This window comes from Neolamprologus multifasciatus, chromosome 8 (genome assembly GCF_963576455.1).
Source record: "Neolamprologus multifasciatus chromosome 8, fNeoMul1.2, whole genome shotgun sequence".
Classification (NCBI taxonomy): Eukaryota; Metazoa; Chordata; class Actinopteri; order Cichliformes; family Cichlidae; genus Neolamprologus; species Neolamprologus multifasciatus.
This window is the reverse complement of record NC_140446.1, coordinates 1772265-1793899: the sequence shown is the minus strand read 5'-3', so window position 1 is coordinate 1793899 and position 21635 is coordinate 1772265. Positions and strand designations below refer to the sequence as shown.

At 43.1% G+C, this 21635-nt stretch overlaps 2 protein-coding genes across 5 annotated transcripts in view; one reads left to right on the top strand and one right to left on the bottom strand.

Moving 5' to 3' along the window:
- grid1b (glutamate receptor, ionotropic, delta 1b) overlaps window positions 1–21635 on the top strand; it is a 668767-nt gene that overhangs the window by 438513 nt on the left and 208619 nt on the right. The gene's annotated exons all lie outside the window — the stretch shown is intronic.
- On the bottom strand, window positions 12869–20449 carry LOC146512087 (microfibril-associated glycoprotein 4-like). Of its 2 annotated transcripts, none has more exons than XM_085170531.1 (7): window positions 20321–20449; window positions 20114–20159; window positions 15570–15725; window positions 15446–15484; window positions 15236–15332; window positions 14989–15156; window positions 12869–13632 (listed from the first exon to the last, which is right to left on the bottom strand). In XM_085170531.1, exons 2-7 carry the CDS (start codon window positions 20117–20119, stop codon window positions 13391–13393), a joined length of 708 nt encoding a protein of 235 aa, XP_085026657.1. In that variant the 5' UTR covers window positions 20120–20159; window positions 20321–20449; the 3' UTR covers window positions 12869–13390. The 2 variants fall into 2 exon arrangements, with proteins under 2 accessions (XP_085026657.1, XP_085026656.1); XM_085170530.1 differs by having other exon boundaries at window positions 20307–20437.

Below are 21635 nucleotides of genomic sequence, written 5' to 3'. Positions count from 1 at the left end.
ACAGACACGGAGTAATGTTTGGCATTTGGTCCACGTGCCCATTATCAGGTTTCATTTTAGTCTCCTTATCAAGCCGAGCCTGAATAAACTCTGCAAAGCACCGTCACGTTGTAAATAATGACTTTAATAACACAGAGAATCAACGTTTTTGTAATTGAAAACATTTTTATTCTGTTGCGACCTTTATTAGGAGTCCCTGATAGATGCACGCTCAGCAGCCTGTGGAAATAAAAAAGTTTCAGTCAAAGAACAACAAAGTGGGAACAGCTTGAGGCTGGCAGCGGCGTCTGTTCTCACTGCAGCTTGAAAAGGGCACCGAGCACCCACCGATTACAACGCCGTGTTCCTCTCGGGTTGCGCCGTTAAGCGCCGGCTGAGCAGGTGTGTCACAAATCGCCCAAGTGAAACAGGCAGGCGGTACGCAGAGATACATCAGATGACTTTTGTGGGTCAAATCGCTTCAGCTGTTTTCCATCGAAGCATCAACAGTGGGAGACCACTGACAGGTGAGGTGAATAACTCTTCTTTTTCATGGCACCTGTTAGTGGGTGGATATATCACGGAGCAAGGGAACATTTTGTCTGCAAAGTTAGAAGCAGGAAAACATGCAAGCCTAAGGATTTGAGCGAGTTTGACCATTTGGGTCAGACCATCTGGTCTGCAGGGGTCAGTATCCGAGGAAGGAATTGTGGAGACCCAGTGACAAGATCACGTGCAGCCAAGACGCACTGATCCATGTGGGGAGCGATGCTGGCCCGTGGGGTTGGCTCCAAGATACGAGCTGCTGTAGCTCAAACATGCTGGTTCTGATAGGCGTCAGAACATACAGAGCATGACAGTTTGTTGTGTACCGAGCTGCAGACCAGCCATGCTGACCCCGCCCACTGTCAAACTCACCAACAGTGGGCACTTGAACATCAGAACTGGATGACGGTGCAATGGTAGGAGACTGATCTGATGAACCATGTTTTCTTTTTCATCGTGTGGCTGTTCGGGTGTGACGCAGGTCATCACTGGTCAGCTGGTGGGTAACAGGCATCTCTGAAAACGTTAGAGCACTTTTGCAAATATGTGATGTCTTGATAAATAAGTTTACACAGAAACATTCTCGCCTGAAAATATCTTAAAAGTTTATTTTGTGACCCAGAAAGAGGAATATTTCAAACTCCGCCACTGCCTTGAGTTTTGGACAAAATGCATTCTGGGATATTGCATTTCATCATTTCGAGCTAATTGGAGACCAGAACAGCCAATCAGATTTTTTTGCATCCAAGTCTCTGATTGGCTGGTTTTGTGGCACAAATATAACGGTGTAGAGAAAGAGTTGAGCGCGCACGGGCAGAAATGTTGAGAGCGCGAGCAACATGTTGAGAGCGCGAGCAACATGTTGCGAGCGAGCGCAAATGCAAAAACTGAGCAAGAGGGACTGCTACTGTGTGTGTGTGTGTGTGTGTGGATAATAGCAAGCACTGAAATACAGTTTTTGCACGCAGCAATGAATTTTGTTCACTCAAATTTAGCTTTTCTTCGCTCAAAATAAATTTCTCTTGAAGATGCAACACTTGCACCTGCAAATATTATTTTACGTGCGCTCAGAATAGTGGCACAAAAATGATGCCACACAAAACAAACGTGGTTCAGGAACAGTTTGAGGAGCACAACACTGAGTTTGTGGTGTTGGCATGGCCTTACAGGACTTAAAGCATCTGTTGCTAACATTAGTGCAGATACTAGGGGTTGGGGAAAAAATGGATACTGTGTAGCATGGTGATATTTTGTTTGCTAATAATGTATGGATACAGGGACAGCAGAAATTGATATTTTGTTACAAAAAAGGTTTTTGTGCTCTGACTTCAGAGCATGTTGATCCTTTTTCTGAGCAAGAATCCTGACATTCCTTCACTGTCCAAATGTGTTTAACTTGTTTTTGGCAGCAATAAACATGACAGTTTACTTATTTTAATTTAAGACATGTTTTATTTTAATCAAGTTTAAAACTTTTTTATTTAATGTAAAATTATATTTTGTTTTAATTTACTTTCAAATTCTTCAGTTGCTGAAGGGGCTGCATAGTTTTCATAAACTGCATAGTTCAGAATAGCTATAATTGTACCAGATGGTTGATTCAGTTAAGTTGGACTAGACTGTAATACAAACCGTTCAGTTTGTCAACAATCAAACTGAAATGAGAGAAAGACTGAGTGTGAGACTTTGATATTAGAGAAAATGAATATTGATAAAGTTTACCTTTATGTACAGAATCTGAATATCGCAAAATATTTAAAAAAATTGCAATAATATCGTATCGTGGGATGTATGGTGATTCCCACCTCTAGTATATACCCCAGCACACCTCCAGGGGTCTAATGGCGTCCGTGCCTCAGGGCTTGTTGTACTTTTAGTATCCGACTGTCACATCCTACATCCAGCAGTCTTTCTTGCACTTTCTCAGTGCATATGCAGAATAAACGAACCATCGAGCTGTGATTTCACAAAAGAAGCTGCGAGAGTGTGCAGCTGTCTCACTGAAAAGATAAAAAGCTAAAACACAAAATCCATTTATGGGGTTAAAACTGGGATTAGGCAGGTGGGTGACTCACTTCTTCTTGGTGGAAAGCCTACATGATCAGCTGACCTGCTCACTGCTGTGTCTCTGACGTTCAGCACTCACCTGTATAAGCACAGGTGAGAAAATAGATCGTTAACATGGGGAATAATCCTGCTGAACCTCAATCCCCAAAACATTTGAACGCAGCAGTAAACCAACCTGTCTGTAATAATGATGTTTATGTTTTCCCACATCCACACATTCAATTCAATTCAATTCAATTCAATTTTATTTATATAGCGCCAAATCACAACAAATGTCGCCTCAAGGTGCTTCATAGATACAGAGAAAAACCCAACAATCATATGACCCCCTATGAGCAGCACTTTGGCGACAGTGGGAAGGAAAAACTCCCTTTTAACAGGAAGAAACCTCCAGCAGAACCAGGCTCAGGGAGGGGCGGGGCCATCTGCTGTGATTGGTTGGTGTGAGAGAAGGAAGACAGGATAAAGACATGCTGTGGAAGAGAGACAGAGGTTAATAACAGATATGATTCAATACAGAGAGGTCTGTTAACACATAGTGAGTGAGAAAGGTGACTGGAAAGGAAAAACTCAATGCATCATGGGAATCCCCCGGCAGCCTACATCTATTGCAGCATAACTAAGGGAGGATTCAGGGTCACCTGGTCCAGCCCTAACTATATGCTTTAGCAAAAAGGAAAGTTTTAAGCCTAATCTTAAAAGTAGAGATAGTGTCTGTCTCCTGAATCCAAACTGGAAGCTGGTTCCACAGAAGAGGGGCCTGAAAACTGAAGGCTCTGCCTCCCATTCACATCCCGACAGAGGCCCCACTGACCTCACCGTAAACACAGACTCCAAATGAGTCCATTATTGTGATGGTAATTGAAATGGTCTGCCTCTTCAGACCCTACATTAATAATCACTGGATGCATTTCGTCCTCATAACCGTTTGTGTCGAATGTTGAACGAGAATGACTCAAAGGTCAAGCGTGAAAAATTACACCAGAAATTCAGCACATCTGCTCAAATACGCAGCGTGTTTTGGTTTCTTTTCATTAGCGACTCATTAAAACTCATTATCATATATACGCTGCAGCTCAGACTCGAGACCGCTGCTGTAGATGCTGCCATTAATATCATTTCACATACATACAAAAGAAAATCTTTTTATTGGATCCTAAGTGTTGAAAATCTCCAACATGTGACTGAGAGAGGGAGAAAATAGTCAATGGAAAATGTCCACTAGCTTGTGCCTGACATTCAAAGATCAAATCCATACCGTGCTTTATGTCCCTTCTGGGCTCCTGCAGACTCACGTCTATACTGGAAGCTACTGCCTACAAACAGTAAATCCATACGTACACAGTAGTCAAACTAAATCCTTCTAATCCTCCACATACTTAGTACTTGATCTGCTGCGTTGGCACTGATATGAGCACAGACACGGACGCCTTACTGAGGCAAACAAAGCACACATGCACTTGCAACGGGGTCACAGCAGGGACACAAAGCTCCATCGTGCAAGCTCAGATTTATTATTGTTCAGCTCAACTTTCAAACACCAGCATAAAGTTATTCAATAACACGCATTTTCTCACATATTTAGTATGGAGAGCTAGCGATTTTGCATGGTTGGCTCTTAACGAGGTTCCACTTAGTAGCACTTCAGCGTGCAACAAGAAGAAACCGACAGAAAATGACAATGAATCCACATTTTTGCACAGATTTAGTATTTTAAAGGCATGTGCTCTTAAACTGCCTCAGTTTAAGCGTTGCTTTCAATTAATTTCATGCTCAAAAATATGTTTTGTCTCACTCCCATTTCCTCTTGTTGCATGATGAAGCTCTACTCTGAACCTTGTTAAGATCCAACCATACAAAATATGAGTTTTTTGCCATTTTTTTCTCAAGTTGTCTGCTTTTTTTCCTTGGAGAGAAATCTGTGAATGACACAAAACAACATAACAAAACGCTGGTAACACAATTCAGCTCGCTTTGTGTGGTCTGTAGTCAAGATGGCTTTTTCAGAACTCAAAGAGAACCTCAGCAGTTAAATTATACAGGACTCAGAATTTGTAATGTTTTTTCTGAGCATAGTAAATATCTTCAAGGTCGTTGTTTTTCAGCTGAGTCGGCGTCTTTCATCAAACAGAACTTTGCAAACATGCTGCAAACTCCGAAAGAATAAAACAAATAATATCAAAAGACTATGAATGCAAAAATCCTGTGTTTGTTGTCTAAAACGTTCCTCCCGACGCTGCAGGACCTCAGAGATGCTGTTGCATACAGACATGGTTGCTGCCGACTGCGGGCTAAACAGCTTCATTTCATCGTGGCTGCGACCCAAACGTCGCTTCATGTAGACTCACTGCAGGCTCAGCAGAGAGAGACATTTGTCCCAGTCCCACATTCAACTCTTACTGGAACAGGCTTTGTTCCAGGCACGGCAAAGCGCCTGGACCACCACAGCTGTGGCCCTCTCTGCACACATGCACACACTCTAACAGCATCGACTGTTGTAATTCATATTAAAATGTATGCACAAATGTAGTGATGTACACAGTCTTACATTATTATTCTTTTATTCTTATATATACTTTTCACTCACGTTCCAGTGTGACCGAATGTTCTTCCACTGTATGTGCAGCTTGAACACAAACACACATTCTCACACTGAGATTACAGTCCTGTGCATTTAAAAACTGATCCAAACTTTATATGTTAAATTAAAATGAAAGGAAGGTGTTTCTTCTTCTTCTCCTGTTTTACTGAAATTTAAACACACTCTTCACATTATTAGGTTGACCTGTGTAGCTGAGCAGTCATATGGAAACAATTTGATGCATGTAGACATGGTCAAGGAGACCTAATGAAGTTCAAACTGAGCGTCAGACTGCAGAAGAAAGGTGATTTACGTGAGTTTGAGTGTGGTGATCCCAGCACGTTAATATTTATACTGGGATTGCCCCACACGGTCATCTCTCAGGTCCACAGAGAAAGAGAAACTATCGAGGGAGGAGCGGTTCTCTGGGCAAATATGTCGTGTTGACACCAGAGGTCAGAGGAGAACAGGAACAGGAACTCAAGTAACTTGTTGTTACAACCAAGCTGTGCAGAAGAGCATCTCTGAACACACAACACATCAAATCCTGAAGCAGATGGGCTACAGCAGCAGAAGACCACACTGGGTGCACGGATGATCTGATATCGTCGTGTTGGTGTTGTTCCCAGATCATCATGAAAATGTTGTTCCAGGTTCAACATTGCAAGTGACCAATCACATTATTGTGACGTTATTCTTTTGCGCACCAACTCATTCGTGCATTTATGAAATTCCAATGTTGCAAGGACAATATCAATTCTGCTTAGCGTTTATTAAAGGGTCAGGGTCAGGGTCCGTTGATCGGTGGACAAAGGCGGTTTCTCGCAGCTTAAGTACAGTTTTTTGTTTTACGCCGGTTTTTCCCGAAGTCGCAAAAGTATGACATCACAACATTCTGATTGGTCACTTGCAATGTTGATCCTGGAACAACCTTTAGTATGATGATCTGGGAACAACACCAACACGAGGATATCAGATCGTGCCTGGGTGCACTGCTGTCAGCTCAGAACAGGAAACTGAGGCTGCAGTTTGCACAGGCTCACAAAAACTGGACAAAAGTAGATGGATTGTCAGGTCAGTTGAGTCTCAATAGCTGCCACCTTTGAATGGTAGGGTCAGATTTAGTCATAAACTGTATTAAAGTGTGAATACATCCAACCATGTGGTGGTGTAATAGTGTGTTCTACCAGCTCAGTACCAACTGAGCACCATTTAGAAGCCGCAGCCTACCTGAGTGTTGTTGCTGACCGTGTCCGTCCCTTTGTGTCCACAGTGTGATCTTCTGATGCCTGCTTCCAATAATATAATACTCTGTGACACAAAACTCAAATGACCCCCACCATCCCCTAATCTCAACCTGAACAGGAAACCGTCTGCAGCAGCTGTGAGGAACATTTCCAGCACCTGGATGAATCTGTGCCATGAAAAATTAAAGCATTTCTGAAGGCTACAAAGTGGATTTGTGAGGTTTCTGTGTAATCTGAAGTGTGAAACAAGATAGAGGATATACAACAGTTGAGCCTTAAAAAGCTGATGGGTTTTTTCAGCTAATATTCTGTTAAATAGCCCAGACTCCCTGAAGCAACTTGTGTTTAAACAGTGGATTTGGTGCTTGAAATACCGTCTTTGGCCTGTGGAGGAGCTGCTGAGCGTTAACACTCAAACACTCGCTAACTTCACCGGAGGGCGTCACATGATTTTAATGGTATTTAAAGCGTGACCAACATGGGGCTGGAAAACGGTCCCCGCTTTGCATCTCCCATCACACGGTCCACAGATGGATAGGAACACACACACACACGGCTGAGCCAATGGGAAGCAACATATATTGGGAAAGTTTCAGTCCTCATTTGAGCTTTTCTTTGTGCTCGAGAGGCCGACGATCAAAATTACTTTCCACTCAGAAGAATATTCTTATCCTGTTTTGTCAGGCTGTATCATCTGATGCTTATTTAAGCTCATTATCAGCTGTTACAAGTCCCCCCAGTTTATTTCCAGAGAGATGAAGATGAAGACAAAGTGATAAGATGATAAAGACCCCAAATGAGATACAAACGCCTAATTTGTGCAGATGAGATTAAAGAAATTGATGTCATGTTCTTTCATTATCTCAAACACAGCAAATTAAAGTGAAATGCTGATTAATTCCGTGTCGGAAATTCAACCTTGGAAATAAGTTTATCCCCAACGACTCGATTTAGAAAACATACCGTCTTCCAGCCTGGGAGCCACTTTTGCCTCGAACGGTTCCACCGTTATTTTGAGAACTTTGATACTGACAGCTTTGATGAAGAGGTAAATAAAAAGAACAGGTAAACTGAGTCGGTGATCATGTCGCGGAAAACGACCAGCTCCACAGCCGTAATTTCTCTTTGAAGACTTTATTCTCACGCGACCTATTTCATCAGCTCGATGATATTTACAACAATACACGCTTTCCATTTTTGTCACAAAGATTAATGCCAGCAGAGAAACGTGGTAAACTGTTTTGCATGAATAATGTAGTTGGTAGATTTCATTTAGATGGCTTCGTGATAAATAGTATCCAGCTGTAGTGACAGCCAAGCTGACAGCTGCTATCAACATACATCATAATGAAAGCCGACCAAGTCTTCATTGAAAAAAACAGAAGCTTAATATGTGGAATGTGCCTGATGTTTTTCATTCCTGCCATCACTGCACTGTCGCCCTCGTGCCTTAGGCCTCGGATGGGATCTGATAGGTTTGCGATGCTGGCTGTAAAGTTGCTCCCAGGCCCTCTGATTGGCTTCATTTACATAGCGCCTTGGCAGGGGAGCGGCAGCTAAGCAGCGAGGGGCGTTCAGGAGCTCCGCATTTGCATTTTATAAGCTCCGTGCACCACCGTCATATTCTGATCACGAGGAGAACCCCGGCAGTTAAATTATACGCCGTGCTCGTTAGTATGAGACCTGTGGATGTGCAGGTAGTCTGCAGAGATGTTGAGAGGCTAAAGACAACACCCAGGGAAGAGCTGCATCACTTTGCTTCCTGTTCTTTTCTTTCATTGATAGAGACTTTTGCATTATGCAGTTGTAAACACTAAGAAGGTCAAATGTAGCATCTCAAAACAAGACACTGAGACCACAAAAGAGTTTACAAGGTCAGACTTCCCTATGCAGCCAGGGGCGTTGCCCCCTGCTCGCCATTAGAAAGAATGCATGTTCCATTTGTGGTCACCTCAATTGCATTGCTTTACAGTTTCATTCATCTGACGCTAACGTCTTTATTTCAACTGACAGTCTGCGTTCCCAGGTTGGGACATGGCCGCTCGTCTTTTACTGCGTGCACACTCCCTTAGTCTGCAAACGTATATTTATTAAAAACAAAAAAGACGCTGACTTGAACTCCGAAGTGAACTTTAAGCGTCTTGTCAAGCAGCCACTAACTCAACACAGATCTTACAGACCGCGCTGACAGATCTATTTCAAGCCCAGAGCTCGGCTTAGCTGCGATGGAGAACCTCCCACTGTGAGCCGACTACATACTGTTCAGAACAAGAGCGAGCTAATAGAATAGTTGAAGCTTTGAAGGGTTTAAATGACACGACTGATCCGTGCATCGATGGAGGTGGTCTTTCTGGTCAAATCGGGTCCCTGTAAGCATGGTAAACAGGAGTGTGTGCGGCAGAGGAACACACACACACACACATCTTAGCTTCCTGCCCATTAGTTATCAGAATAAAAGGTTGGAGCAGGTGTTTTTGTGTGTGTGTTTTATGGATATTGAATTTAGAGGAGAAAGCCCTTGTACACACACACACACAGAAGAGTGTGTGCTCCAATGCTAAATGTCACACCTGTCATTGGCAATGTGGATGAAAAAGCTCAATTATCCTTCCTCACAAACACACGGACCACCAGCTCTCCTCTTTCTTTTATCCTTCTATCCCTCCTCCTTCTTTCCCATCACTCTCTTTTTCTCCATCTCATCCTTCGTCACTCCCAAATTTCACCATTCTTCCTCTTCGCCTCTTCATGATGTGTGTAGGTAATTAAAATGTCCTCTCCACCAGTCTTGTGATAAATGAACTGAGCTGTCAGGGAAACGCCTCCCACTACATCACAGATTTGTCCTTTTTTTCTTTTGTGGGATTTGATTTTACCATCACGGTTCAGGGAATCTGCTTCATTAGTGTTCACGGCTGCTCTGTGTGCACAAACGGGTGCGTGGCGGCAAATGCAAGTGTACAAAACACACATCAAGGCATTTCCACACTTCACAAGGCTGGAGAAAGAAGTTGGGCTTAAGCAGCAGAGTCAGACGTGGTGCTTTCAATTAAATTTGCTGGGGAGGGATTTCCTCGGGTCCTCTGTGAGGGAAAGAAAACATTTACATTTTAATAAATCGTGTTATAATAAAGGCAGAAACTTCCACGAGACTTTCTGCCAGTTACGAAAGGGTCAGATGCTGTTTGTCTGTTTTAGAATAAAGGCCTCATAAATATTAACATTTTTACCCTAAAGTATTTTTTATTAGTTGTGCTTTTGTATATTTCTGGGCAGCTGTGATTGAGATTCCCAGTCACTGTTCTTGATCTGGGTTGTTGTTCAAACACCAATAAAACCAGATTTCATGTAACTGTGCGGTGTATGGGGCACAATACCAGATTTTCTGTCCGTCAGTACGCGTCCTAAATATTCCAAGAATTCCTAACTTTGCATATAACTTTTCTTTTTTAGTCAGGAATATTTGCATGTAGTATTTAGAATGATTATTAGAAACAGGACATAAATATGCTTTTGTGCTCCATACACTGCACAGTTAGAGGAACCTTTATGCTTTTTTCCAAACTACAGTTGTATAAAGTGTGTTTGAATTATTGGGAGCTCTACAGCACACTGTTAAGTTCATGTGCACTCAAAATAAACACATATTGATCCTATTGCATTTTTTTTAGCTAAATTATATATCTAATTCTATATCGAGACAGTAAGTTCATGTGTAGACCAAATGCCAGATTTTTAAACCCTGTCAAACTGACATATTTCCCATTTTAATAAGATAATCATTTTATTTGTATAGCACTTTGTACAGTTGCAATTTGGATGAAATGCAAAGATAAGTGTACTTATCCCCGAATCGTAATCTTCTTTTGTTTGCCCCCTTCGGAGGTCACCACAGCGGATTATCGGTCTCCGGTGCATCCTCCTCTTTCACTCCTGCCCTCTGCGTGTCCACACATACGAGCATCGTTGAAAATATTATGACAACGCTCGATGTCAAGGTGACTGATGATCACATGTCAGAGTAGAAACGTATGACTATGCATTTCTAAAGTTTCCTTTTCTTGTGCCCTCAAACAAAGATCTGAACGGTCTGTGAAGTGTTTGGAAAAGCCAAAACGATCAGCTTCTTCGGGTGACACATCACCTGATGGTGGGGTTAACTCCTAAAAGCCATCACACTGACATAATAATTATAAAAATGGAGTCCTTACAGAAGAGGTGAACAGATGAGTTAAAATAATTCGAGGCTGCTCCTTCTGGCGGTCAGGTGCATCCTCGTGGAGGCGTCCTGCAGTTTCCTCTCAGTTTGCTTTTGTTAAGAAAGCTCCAACTACACGATCTCACAGAGACCATAGATGTCCTCGAATACTTTGAAGGTGACGTCTATCAGGACAGACTCTGTGTTTTAATTAAAACTTTTGTCTTATAAACTAATGAATATTTGCAGCCTGTGGGCTTCTCCCTGTAATTAATCCATAGCCATGAAACAGGAAGCGAGCCGCTGCTGGGTGCCTCTAATCAATATTTACAGGCATGGCGTGCTAAGAAACGCCAGGGGGAAGCTTGCTTTGAGGCGTGTTGAACTGAAAAAAGAAACTGCTGAAGAATGGCAATCATGAAAAACTAAACACAGACACTTAAGATCAAGTGTGAAATATTTCAAAGGCAGAAAAATGTGTGACGCGTTTCGGATGTTTGAGCGAAATGGATGATTGTGCCTCACAGAATGACAAAAGTCAAATATTCAGAAATGTTTAGCATCTTTTTCATTCCTCGAAATTGTCAAGTTGACTTCAATTTCCTCCCCCCAAGCGGAGGCAATTTTGTGTCACCTGCTAGCAAGTCAAAAATAGAATATGTAAGAGGAGAGCTCTGAATAGTTTCTCCCTCCTCACTCATTGACACAGGTGTGATAAGTGAGGAGGGGCACGAGTCTCCTGCAGAGTCTCGACCTTTTTAGGTTTTGTTTTCTGAGTCATTATTAAAAACCGGTTCAGTACAAAAAGCAAAAGGCAGTCAGAATAAAGAAAATGTGCTTGGAGAGACAAGAGACAAGCCTCTTGGTGCCGATGCAGGATTTGCATGAAAAGTTGGCCACAAGGTGGAGAATCGGGGCGAAATGTACGAATGTATAAAATCTATGTTGTTTTGTTGGAAAGGGCACAGGCTGGTGAGTTTTTGAATGCCTGACCAACAGCATCTTTAAAAAGCTAGCTTGGTTGGTGCAAAGCCAATATGTTGTCATGGTTACTCGTCAGTCCCATAATGATTTTATATTCAGGTGCGTATATTGTGCTTGAATAATTGGAGGGAAAAATTGCCTGCATTTAAACTGATTTAAGTGGCTACGCTAACATTGTTAAACGGGTCTACACTTCGGTCCGGCGTCAGGCGACCTCAGTGGCGTGACCCACTTTGATCCACTTTGATCGCAGTTTAAACATTTAATAGGGAGCTTTGTTCAGGGTGACTTGCGGTAAAGTGTAAAACAAGGAAAATGTCCAGGCAGCAGAACCTTACAAGAGCAAAGCCGGAGCTGCTCTGGCTGCAGAAACAGGATGTGACTGAGCCCATTAGCTGCGGTCGTTTTAGCGAGAAAGACATGTTTATATCCCATAAAACCCCAATTCTGAAACATTTGGTAAGATGTAAAATGTAAATAAACAGAATGTCGTGGTTTGCAGATCTCATGAGCCGAATTTTATTAGCAGTACATGTATGTTTATTTTACTATATTCTATCCTTCAGCAAGTCTTTTGTCCCATCTTCCTTCTCTCTACCTGCCTGGTAACAGGCTTCCTGTTAAAAGGGAGTTTTCCTTTCCCACTGTCGCCAAAGTTCTTGCTTATAAGGGGTCATATGAGTGTTGGGTTTTCTCTGTATGTGTTATTGTAGGGTCTGCTGTACAATATAAAGCACCTTGAGGCGACTGTTGTTGTGATTTGACGCTGTATGAATAAAATGAATTGAATTGGCTCCACCTGAGCGCCGCACTGCCTGCTGGGTAATACTCATAGGATCAGAGGCGGGACAACACTTCCTGTGTTGGGGCGTTGCTTCCACAGATCGACGCAGATCAGTGGAAACACCTGAGCTCACCTCTGAAAGGCTGTGAATGCTTATGTACATGTCATAGTTTGTGTTTTAATTTCAATAAATTGTGGGTAGAACTTAGTGAATTGACTCCATACTTTGGAATACTTTGTAGATGTGCTGTACATGCACTCGCTCTGCTTGTTTCATTAATAAGTCTGAGACAAGCTCAGTATGAATTTCTCACAAGTAAAATCCAGTTGTGTAACTTTAGGTATAGAAATATTGAATATTAATATCAGTGTCTTCACCCTGAAGCAGGTGGAGCTTTAGCGTGAGGGCGACTCCGTCCTTCAAACTCGTGAGCAGAGAGCATCCAGACAGAAACACACAAAGACCACGAGAACACCTCAGCTGTTTGCTTCTCATTTATTATCAGGATACAGCAGATAATGATTCACACCAGCTATCAGACCTCCACCAAACAGTCAGTGAGACGTTAAATCTGAGTGTGCTGAGCTGCAGACTGAGGAACATCTGGACCAACCGAGAGCTTCTGAGACAGCCGACAACATCCAAACCTAAACTAGCAGTAACATCCTGTCACAGTGTGAGGCTCAACGTGGAGTCCGGGTCCCCCTGAAAGCACACACATGCACTCAGTGGACCGAGACTCACAGCAGAAACCTCTAGTGGAGGAACGTGTTCATTGCAGCTGCTCTCATACAGGTGAACTACATCAGCTCATACTGGTCTCCGTCCATCATTTCACTCCACCTGCAGCTGTTTGACAGCTGCTCACTCACACTCTGACTGCTCTTCTGAAATATTTACGTCTTCGACTGACTCTGAAAGTTAAAGATTCTCTGGGATTACATGATAAAGGAGAGAAAAGAGAGATCAACACGAAATGTTCTGCTGTGTTTGTCCTGCAGATTTACTGCACAGGACGGATCTTCATGCTGATGGTCTTCAGAGAGTAATCATTACCCTTCCACTGGTGCCACTCCACACCAACAGCAAAGATAGTACCATCAGCCCCCCAACGATAAACCCCGTTAGGGTTTGCATAGTGACAGTTGTTGTACCAGAACGCCCCCAGATATAATTTTGCACAGTTGTTGTGGTCTTTGTCAAATGTGGAGAACTTCTGTCCATTGTGAGTATGCAGGGCATCTCCTGCAGAAACACAGATGAACAATCACAAAATCACCACTAATCCCAGTCAGACTGGTCTGCATGTGTACTGGGAGTGTTTTCAGTGGGCCATGACACAGACTGGACTCATACTGGGGAGTAAAAAGCAGCAGGTGCACAGTTTGAATCATATGTGGTTGACAGACTCCAGTTTGTTCATGTGAACTGGGAGACTTCGTCACACACTAAAGTCATTTTTATTGGTATGTAGCTGATACCAGCTTTATTTATCCCTGAAGGCACATGAGACAAGCCAAGTAGTTAAACTGCAGGTGTGTCTATGGTCCTGACAACCTCACATCCAAAGTTTTGAAAACTGAAGGCTCTCCCTCCCATTCTACTTTTAAATACTCTAGGAACAACAAGTAGGCCTGCAGAGCGAGAGCGAAGTGCTCTAATAGGGTGATATGGTACTACAAGGTCATTAAGATAAGATGGGGCCTGATTATTTAAGACCTTGTATGTGAGGAGCAGGATTTTGGATTCTGGATTTAACAGGAAGCCAAAACAGGAGAAATATGCTCTCTCTTTCTAGTCCCTGTCAGGACTCTTGCTGCAGCATTTTGGATTAACTGAAGGCTTTTCAGCGAGTTTTTTGGACATCCTGATAATAATGAATTACAGTCGTCCAGCCTGGAAGTAATAAATGCATGAACTAGTTTTTCAGCGTCACTCTGAGACAGGATATTTCTAACTTTAGAGATGTTGCGCAAATGGAAGAACGCAGTCTTACATATTTGTTTAATATGTGCGTTGAAGGACATATCCTGGTCAAAAATGACTCCAAGGTTCCTCACAGTGTTACTGGAGGCCAAGGTAATGCCATCCAGAGTAAGAATCTGCTTAGATACCATATTTCTAAGAGTTTCAGGGCCGAGTACAATAACTTCAGTTTGATCTGAATTAAGAAGCAGAAAGTTAGCGGCCATCCAGGTCTTTATGTCTTTAAGACATTCCTGCAGTTTAACTCATTGGTGTGTGTTATCTGGCTTCATGGACAGATAGAGCTGGGTGTCATCTGCATATCATCCTGCCTGGTGTTTGGTACTCAGGGGCCACGACTGAGAACAGGGAGGCTGCACAGAGGGTCATTAACACTGCCCACAATATCATTGGCTGCCCTCTGACACTCCTGGAGGCCATCGCCAGATCCTCCTGTCTCAGAGACTCACAGGCGACCCCTCAAACCCCGCCCACCACCTGTTCCATTCTACCCATTCCTCTTCTTTGTTAATCTTTCCTGTTCATTTGTGTCAGTGTACATGTACAATGACAATAAAGGCGTATTCTATTCTATTCTATTCTGATGCTACACTGACCCTGTGTCACTTCACTCACCTGCGCCTCCGTCCTTGAATCCAGTAACAGTCAGTTTGTATCCGTCACATTCAGCATCCACCTTAAATGAAGAGTAACGAGCGAACACTTTCTTCCCTTCAAAGTCCTCCATGTCCACCAGCAGCTCCCATTTTTGCTTGGATGTCATAATGTTGATCACATTGAGACCTACATTCACACAAGCACACAGTCAGAAACATGCAGGGCTGTTTGGTACAGAGCTGCAGATCATAAATAAAACTCTCACCCAGCCAGTACTCTCCAGCAGCATCACCAAAGCCCATCTTGTATTGATCCCAGGGTCTGTAGAAGTTCACCGTGCCGTCCATCCTCCTCTGGAACACCTGGGGGAGGAGGCAGCAAAAACACATCTGTTTCAGGGAGCACAGATCTGGATTTACAGCAGTGCTGCTGTTAAATGTTCCCGCGCTGACACTTTTTAGTTACAAGCACTCACCGTCCAGCCTCCTCCTTGTGAGTCCATGTCACAGTACACCTGCACACAAACACCTGTCACACTCTAGCTGCTTAAAGACGTGGACATGAACAGGACCCAGAGTCCCAGAGAGGGCGGACTGTACCTGCACCGCAAACCTTCCTCCAATGGTGATGGTGTACACGCCGCTACTTTGGCTACTGTCCTGGCGGCGGATGTCGCTGCAGTCCTTCGGCTGGATGAGCTCCGTGCAGCTGGTCAACACAGGAGCGAGGAGGAGGACGATGAAGACCGCTGGCAGCTGGAACAGAGAAGAAGCCTTTCATTTGCACAATATTCACTTCCTACCAAGCTCAACAAGCCTGTGATTCTCCCTCAGCTTTGCCTCTCAGCTGTGCTGAAGTCTTGTTTAGTCTGCACAGGGTGTGGTTCAGCCAAACCCCCCTCTCTGTGCTCACTCCTTAGTATAGTCCTGTTGCTTTTCATTGTAAAGTGAGTTCATGCTTTGTTATTATTTCACATTCCTGTTGATCTCTGACCTGCACAGTACATGAACCATCCTGAACCATCCCCAGAAAATCCAGGGTTAAGTTACCTGGATAAGAGGAAGTCCTGCTTGGTGGCACAGACCTCAGGAGCAGGCTATGTTCAGAGTTAAGATGAGCTGGAGGTGTTTTCATTGGCTATTTTATTTACAGCATGTTTAGTGTCATTTAGATTCTCTGCTGCTTTGTTTTATATGTGCAGCTTGTTAAGCTCAAACCTACTAAACCACTGACTGAAGCCCAGCTGTGAAGTTACAGCAGCTAAAACTATGAATCACATTATTGCTGAAATGTGCGCGGATACATTTGATGATGCAGGAAATGTACACATGTCGATATACGTGGTCCTAATTAGGGATGGGTATCGAGAACTGGTTCCCACTGTTTCAATTCCTTGGAATTGTTTGCCATTTTTGCAAACGATTCCCTTATCGATTCCAGTCGCCCTGAATGATGTCACCATGTTGCGGAGCGTCATTTACCTGGCAGGAAACACGGCGCCTAAGCGGCGCAAACACTCAAAAGTTTGGTCATACTTTACGAGAACGGATGACAACAGGACAACTTGCAATACTTGCAAAGTAGATATTTCATTTAAGGGAGGAAACACTACGAATATGCAAAAGCATTTGGTCACAAAACGCGATGACCTTAAATGGATGTCGTGTTTTTAATTCCGGATTCGTGAATCTCAACCCAGCAGCAGCGGTAACGTTTGCACGTCCTCTCCCGTTAATGCAGGTAAATAATCAACTAACAGTGCAGATTATGTTAGTGCGATCTGCCTTATTACAAACCTGCCATTACTGTGCGTTTAGGTGACCATGATGAGACAGAGTCTGGCTCAGATGCTGCAGTTCTCGCTGCAGTCTACCGTAGCGTCTCCTTTCAGGCAGGATAGACGAATGTCACCGAGCAGAGACTCAGTTTGTGGTCAAAGGCTTGCAGCCGTTTGCCACAGCAGATGATTTTCAGTAAGTGAATGTGTTTAATTGTAGGCAGGGACATTACTGGATATTCTTGTGTAATTGCTACAGAATAATTTATGTTATACTTTGTTATTGCTACAGAAGAATATTTATTTTATTATTTTACATTTACAATTTTTTCCCTGGGGACCCTGTGACGCCCCATTGAAGAGCCGTAGGCTGTGGATCTGTTAAGATCTCACTGTTGGGTTTGTAAGGCCATGTTACTCCTAAATTTCTCTCTTGTTCAAAGAGAAGATATAAAACAAAGTTCTGAGCTAATCGACCTTAGTGTTCTCCTTTTTTAAAAGAATCGATAAAGAATCGAAAATGGAATCGGAATCGTGAAAATCTTATCAATACCCATCCCTAGTCCTAATGTGCTGCTAGGTGTCTTTTACACTGAAAACAGAAACTGGAACACAATCAAATTCATGTCACTTTGATCTGCGACAAACTGAAGCGACGTGCACGTCTCCTTCAACACGCCCAACGTTATGAAGCCACAGGGGCTCTGATCAGTTTGTATTGTGTTTAGCTTTCAATATAAAGTTCCTCGATGTGACTGCTGTTGTGATTTGGTGCCTTACAAATGAAACTAGACTGAACTGAAACGTCGTCGTACTTCTGCTTGAGATTTGTTGGAGCACAGAAAGTAACCCGGGCAAGTGTGTGTAGGTGAATTCGTGTTATTATGTGAAGAGTGCACGAAATAGTGTCATTAACATCAACTAAAACATGAACGTGTGAAAAAGATCAAACTACAAAACGACTTGTCAGGTTCACAGTTTACCACGGAGACCTTCGATGGCTTGTGTTCATAAATGAAACACTGATGGCTCATTAAAACTCAATCAAATAAATAAATGATTAGCTCGAATATTCACAGATTAGATAAGTGGCCTGTGACACCTGAGGTGACCCAGTGTGTTAAAATGTGGTAGGGATGCACCGATACCGATACCGGTATACCGATACCGGTATAGGGTATCGGTATCGGTCCTCGGTATCGGGGGACTTTTAACGAATACGAGTACTTTAGAAAATGTGGTATCAAGACTGATACCCGATACCGGTATCGGGTATCGGTCTTGATACCCGATACCGGTATCGGTACCGATACCGGTATCGGGTATCGGTGTGGTCTTGATACCACATTTTCTAAAGTACTCGTATTCGTTAAAAGTCCCCCGATACCGAGGACCGATACCACGGTCTGAGACCTGTCTATGTTTGAGCGGCATGTAAGGGGTTAATCACAGGCCCCGAGTGCCCGCCCCCAGGCCCCGAGTGCCCGCCCCCAGGTCCCGGCTGCAGCTCAGAGCTGAGAGAAGGGCAGGCGAGACAAGTCAGCCGTGTGGAACTATTTCAAAGTGAACGAAGACGCGAAAACAAAGGCGGACTGCAAATTGTGCTCAGCGAAATTGTCCAGAGGCCCTAAAGGTAGCGCATTTAACACAAGTAATTTAATCAAGCACCAAAATCCCAACATGACAACGAGTACAAAGAGTTCACCCACGCTTATTTACCCACGCTTATTTACCCACGCTTATTAGCACAGAGGAGCATAGCTGATGCTACAGCAGTGGGACGGAGAATAGTTGGGCATTTTAAACAATCCGCCTTAGCCTACTCCCGCCTCGAGGACATTCAGGGACAGCTCAACCAGCCAATAAAGAGACTGCAGCAGGACGTACAGACGCGCTGGAACAGCACGTATTACATGCTCCAGTCCCTCATTGAGCAAAAGCGAGTGCTGGGCGTGTCCGAGCACGAACTCCCTGACTATCTCACCGCTCACCAATGGGCTCTTATGGAGACGACTGTTGCCGTCCTCGCCCCCTTTGAGGAACTAACTAAAAAAGTGAGCAGCTACGACGCACTAAATAGCAAAGATGTTTATTAATGCCCCTTGTGTTGTCCAAAGCGGCAGAGTTTACAATAAACTGAAAACAATACTTGAGTTGCACTGTCACTGTTTACATTTTTTTTTATAATTATTTATTCTGTAATATGTTGCAAACAACATGCTTTTCATTTTAAATAAATGTTCTTAATTCCAAACCAGTCCCTTGTTTGTTTCTTTTTGTTAAATTATAGGACTAAAGCTGTTACCTGTAAATTGAAATCATGTTTTTATTAAGTACTCGGTATCGGCGAGTACTGAAATGCAAGTACTCGTACTCGTTTCCAAAAAAGTGGTATCGGTGCATCCCTAAAATGTGGTGACCTGTGCAAATGTCCACATGTGGTAGTTCGGCACAAGACCCGCCCACCAAAACTGCAGTACTCTGGTGTCATCTGTCCTCAGGACAGGAGCAATCAATAACAGATCGATCACAGATAAACAATATCATTTAGAAACTATAACTACTAAAAACTATTGCAGCATACGGAAACAACCATACTGACGTATGTCCTGAACAGAGACAAGAAGAAGAAATAATTCTACTGTAAATAGAAAGTACTTTAAGTAAAGAGTAACTTCTTGGAACAAAAGCCAAGAAAACGTTCATCTTACAGTGTAAATACTTTCAGGAGCACAGACTCAGTGTGGAGATGATTAACGTTTCACTTTACATTCTTATCATCCATTAATCAGCCTACTTTGCTAAGTCGTACAGGGGGAACAGTCCTGCTCAGTTTTCTATGCAATGGAAGAAGATCTTTGATTGTTGCAACATCTGTGCAATAATAAAAATGTCATAAGTTAATGTTAAACGTCTACATCACGCAGTCGCTGCACCTGTATGCAGTTTAACATGAAGTCATTTACACACTGGTAAAAATTACTTAAAGAACTTGTTAAATTACTGAATTATTTACGTGTAAATTCTGCCCCCTTTCATGTAAAACACTAAGTTATGCACGACTTAAAATGACATACACTCTACATAAAGTTATTCACTCTCTATGTATTATTACTTTAGTACTTCTTAAAATGATATCCAGTATAATTTGTGTCCCTTCCTTCATTACATGATTGGCATCAGGCTCTGATAGTAAAGTGCTGCTCAGGTAAAGTCATCAAACAGACACATTCAACAATGAAGGCGGAGTTTTAGGTATCAACTCTGTTTAATGAGGCGATCACAGCAGACCGAGGGGCAGGAGGGTCACCACCACTCACTCCTACACTGATACTTAACCAGAAAGATTTAAGGTCACAAACTTACCTTCATGGTCAGATTTCTGTGTGAGTTAGTATCTGCTGATGTAGATCTGAAAGGAGAGGATTACTGTGAGGATCACCTCATTCAATCATTGAAATCTAATCTGCCTTTAACGCATTTACAGCAATGTCTGCTTATCTTGAAAGTTTCATACACTCTATTTGGCAGTAATATTAAAGCACTGCTACGTTACTACCTGTGTGAAGTCACCTGCAGTTGGAGCTGAACACGCTTCAGAGACACCCCACGGCTGTTCTCCCTCAGTGTGTCAGAGTCGCCCAGAGTCCCTGCTTATATCTGCAGGAGGGCAGACACATCAGAGTCACGCCACTCTTTACACTGTCTAAAATTACACGCTTCAAGTTTCCCCAAAAACCACAACCAGGATGTTCTCAGGCTAACATCCTAAATATCGTGTTAGTTATTTGCTGATCCCATACGCCTCCGATACTTCCTGCTGTGATGCACGCATCATGGGACAGTGCAGAGGAGAGCTCATTTACTTGACCCGCTTGAATTCAGTGAGACTTCAAAGATGAAGACGTGGGGCGCAGTGAGTGAAGCTTGAAGGTGTAAATTTAGAATTCAAAGCATTTCTGCCTAATTCTGAGGAACCTGCAGGACATTTGGGGTGGTGGGCCATTCAGGTGGGGGCGGGGCTACCACTGAGTTGTGGTATAGTTTCGGCAGGATTGGGGCAGTTTGTCTTGTACTTTTTGTCTCTTGTTGATTGACTTGATGGCTGGTGTTCAGGGTCTAGAGCAGTCTTTGTGGTGGGCATAGTTAGGAGAAAGCCAGCCGCCAAACTTGCTCAGCAGACACACCAACTCCACATGGATGTGGAAATGTGGACCTGGCAACAACATCAGCACTGGAAAACTTAAACAGAGGTCTAGAGTCCTGACAGCAGCATCAAGCAGCATACGTTTACTTTCAGATTTATCTGATGGCAGAAGTTTAAGAACAGGTTAGAAAATGAGAAAAGTGAACTTTTGTTTGGTCGATTACACCAGACGACATCATGGTGCTGATAATGTGCTAGTATATAAACTTCTGTAACCTCTGCTCATGGCCTAACGTGGCAGAGCAGGCTGGCTATTTACACAGACACACACACACGCACACACGCACACACACGCACACAGAGTTTCAAACAAAGACTCTTTCAGCTGGTTTGAAGCGGCTGTCTGATTTAGTTCCTGTCTGATTCACAACTGACTGTTGGACTGTTTGTCCTTCGCTGCAGCACCTCCTCTACATCCTGTTCATCTGCAAACACACATGTTTACCTTCTTCACGGATGCGATGGAAAACTTTCAGAGTTTATTTGAACATGTTCTTTAGCACAGGCTCCTGACTTCCACGTGACCAGCTACCTGTAAATTTCCTCACACCCAGGTCAGCGTTGTTGACATTCCATTTTATATACAGTATATATTAGAGGTGGGGAAAAAATCGATACTTTGTAGCATTGTGATATTTTGTTTGCTAATAATGTATGGATACAGGGACAGCAGAAATTGAT

Bases quoted from the DNA above. Each gene is read 5' to 3' on its own strand.
- LOC146512087 (XM_085170531.1), bottom strand. The intron at 15,333-15,445 runs GTGAGTGCTTGT...CTCCTCCCCCAG, and splicing joins CACAAGGAGGAGGCTGGACG to GTGTTCCAGAGGAGGATGGA. The intron at 13,633-14,988 runs GTGAGTGAAGTG...GTGTTTCTGCAG, and splicing joins ATTCAAGGACGGAGGCGCAG to GAGATGCCCTGCATACTCAC.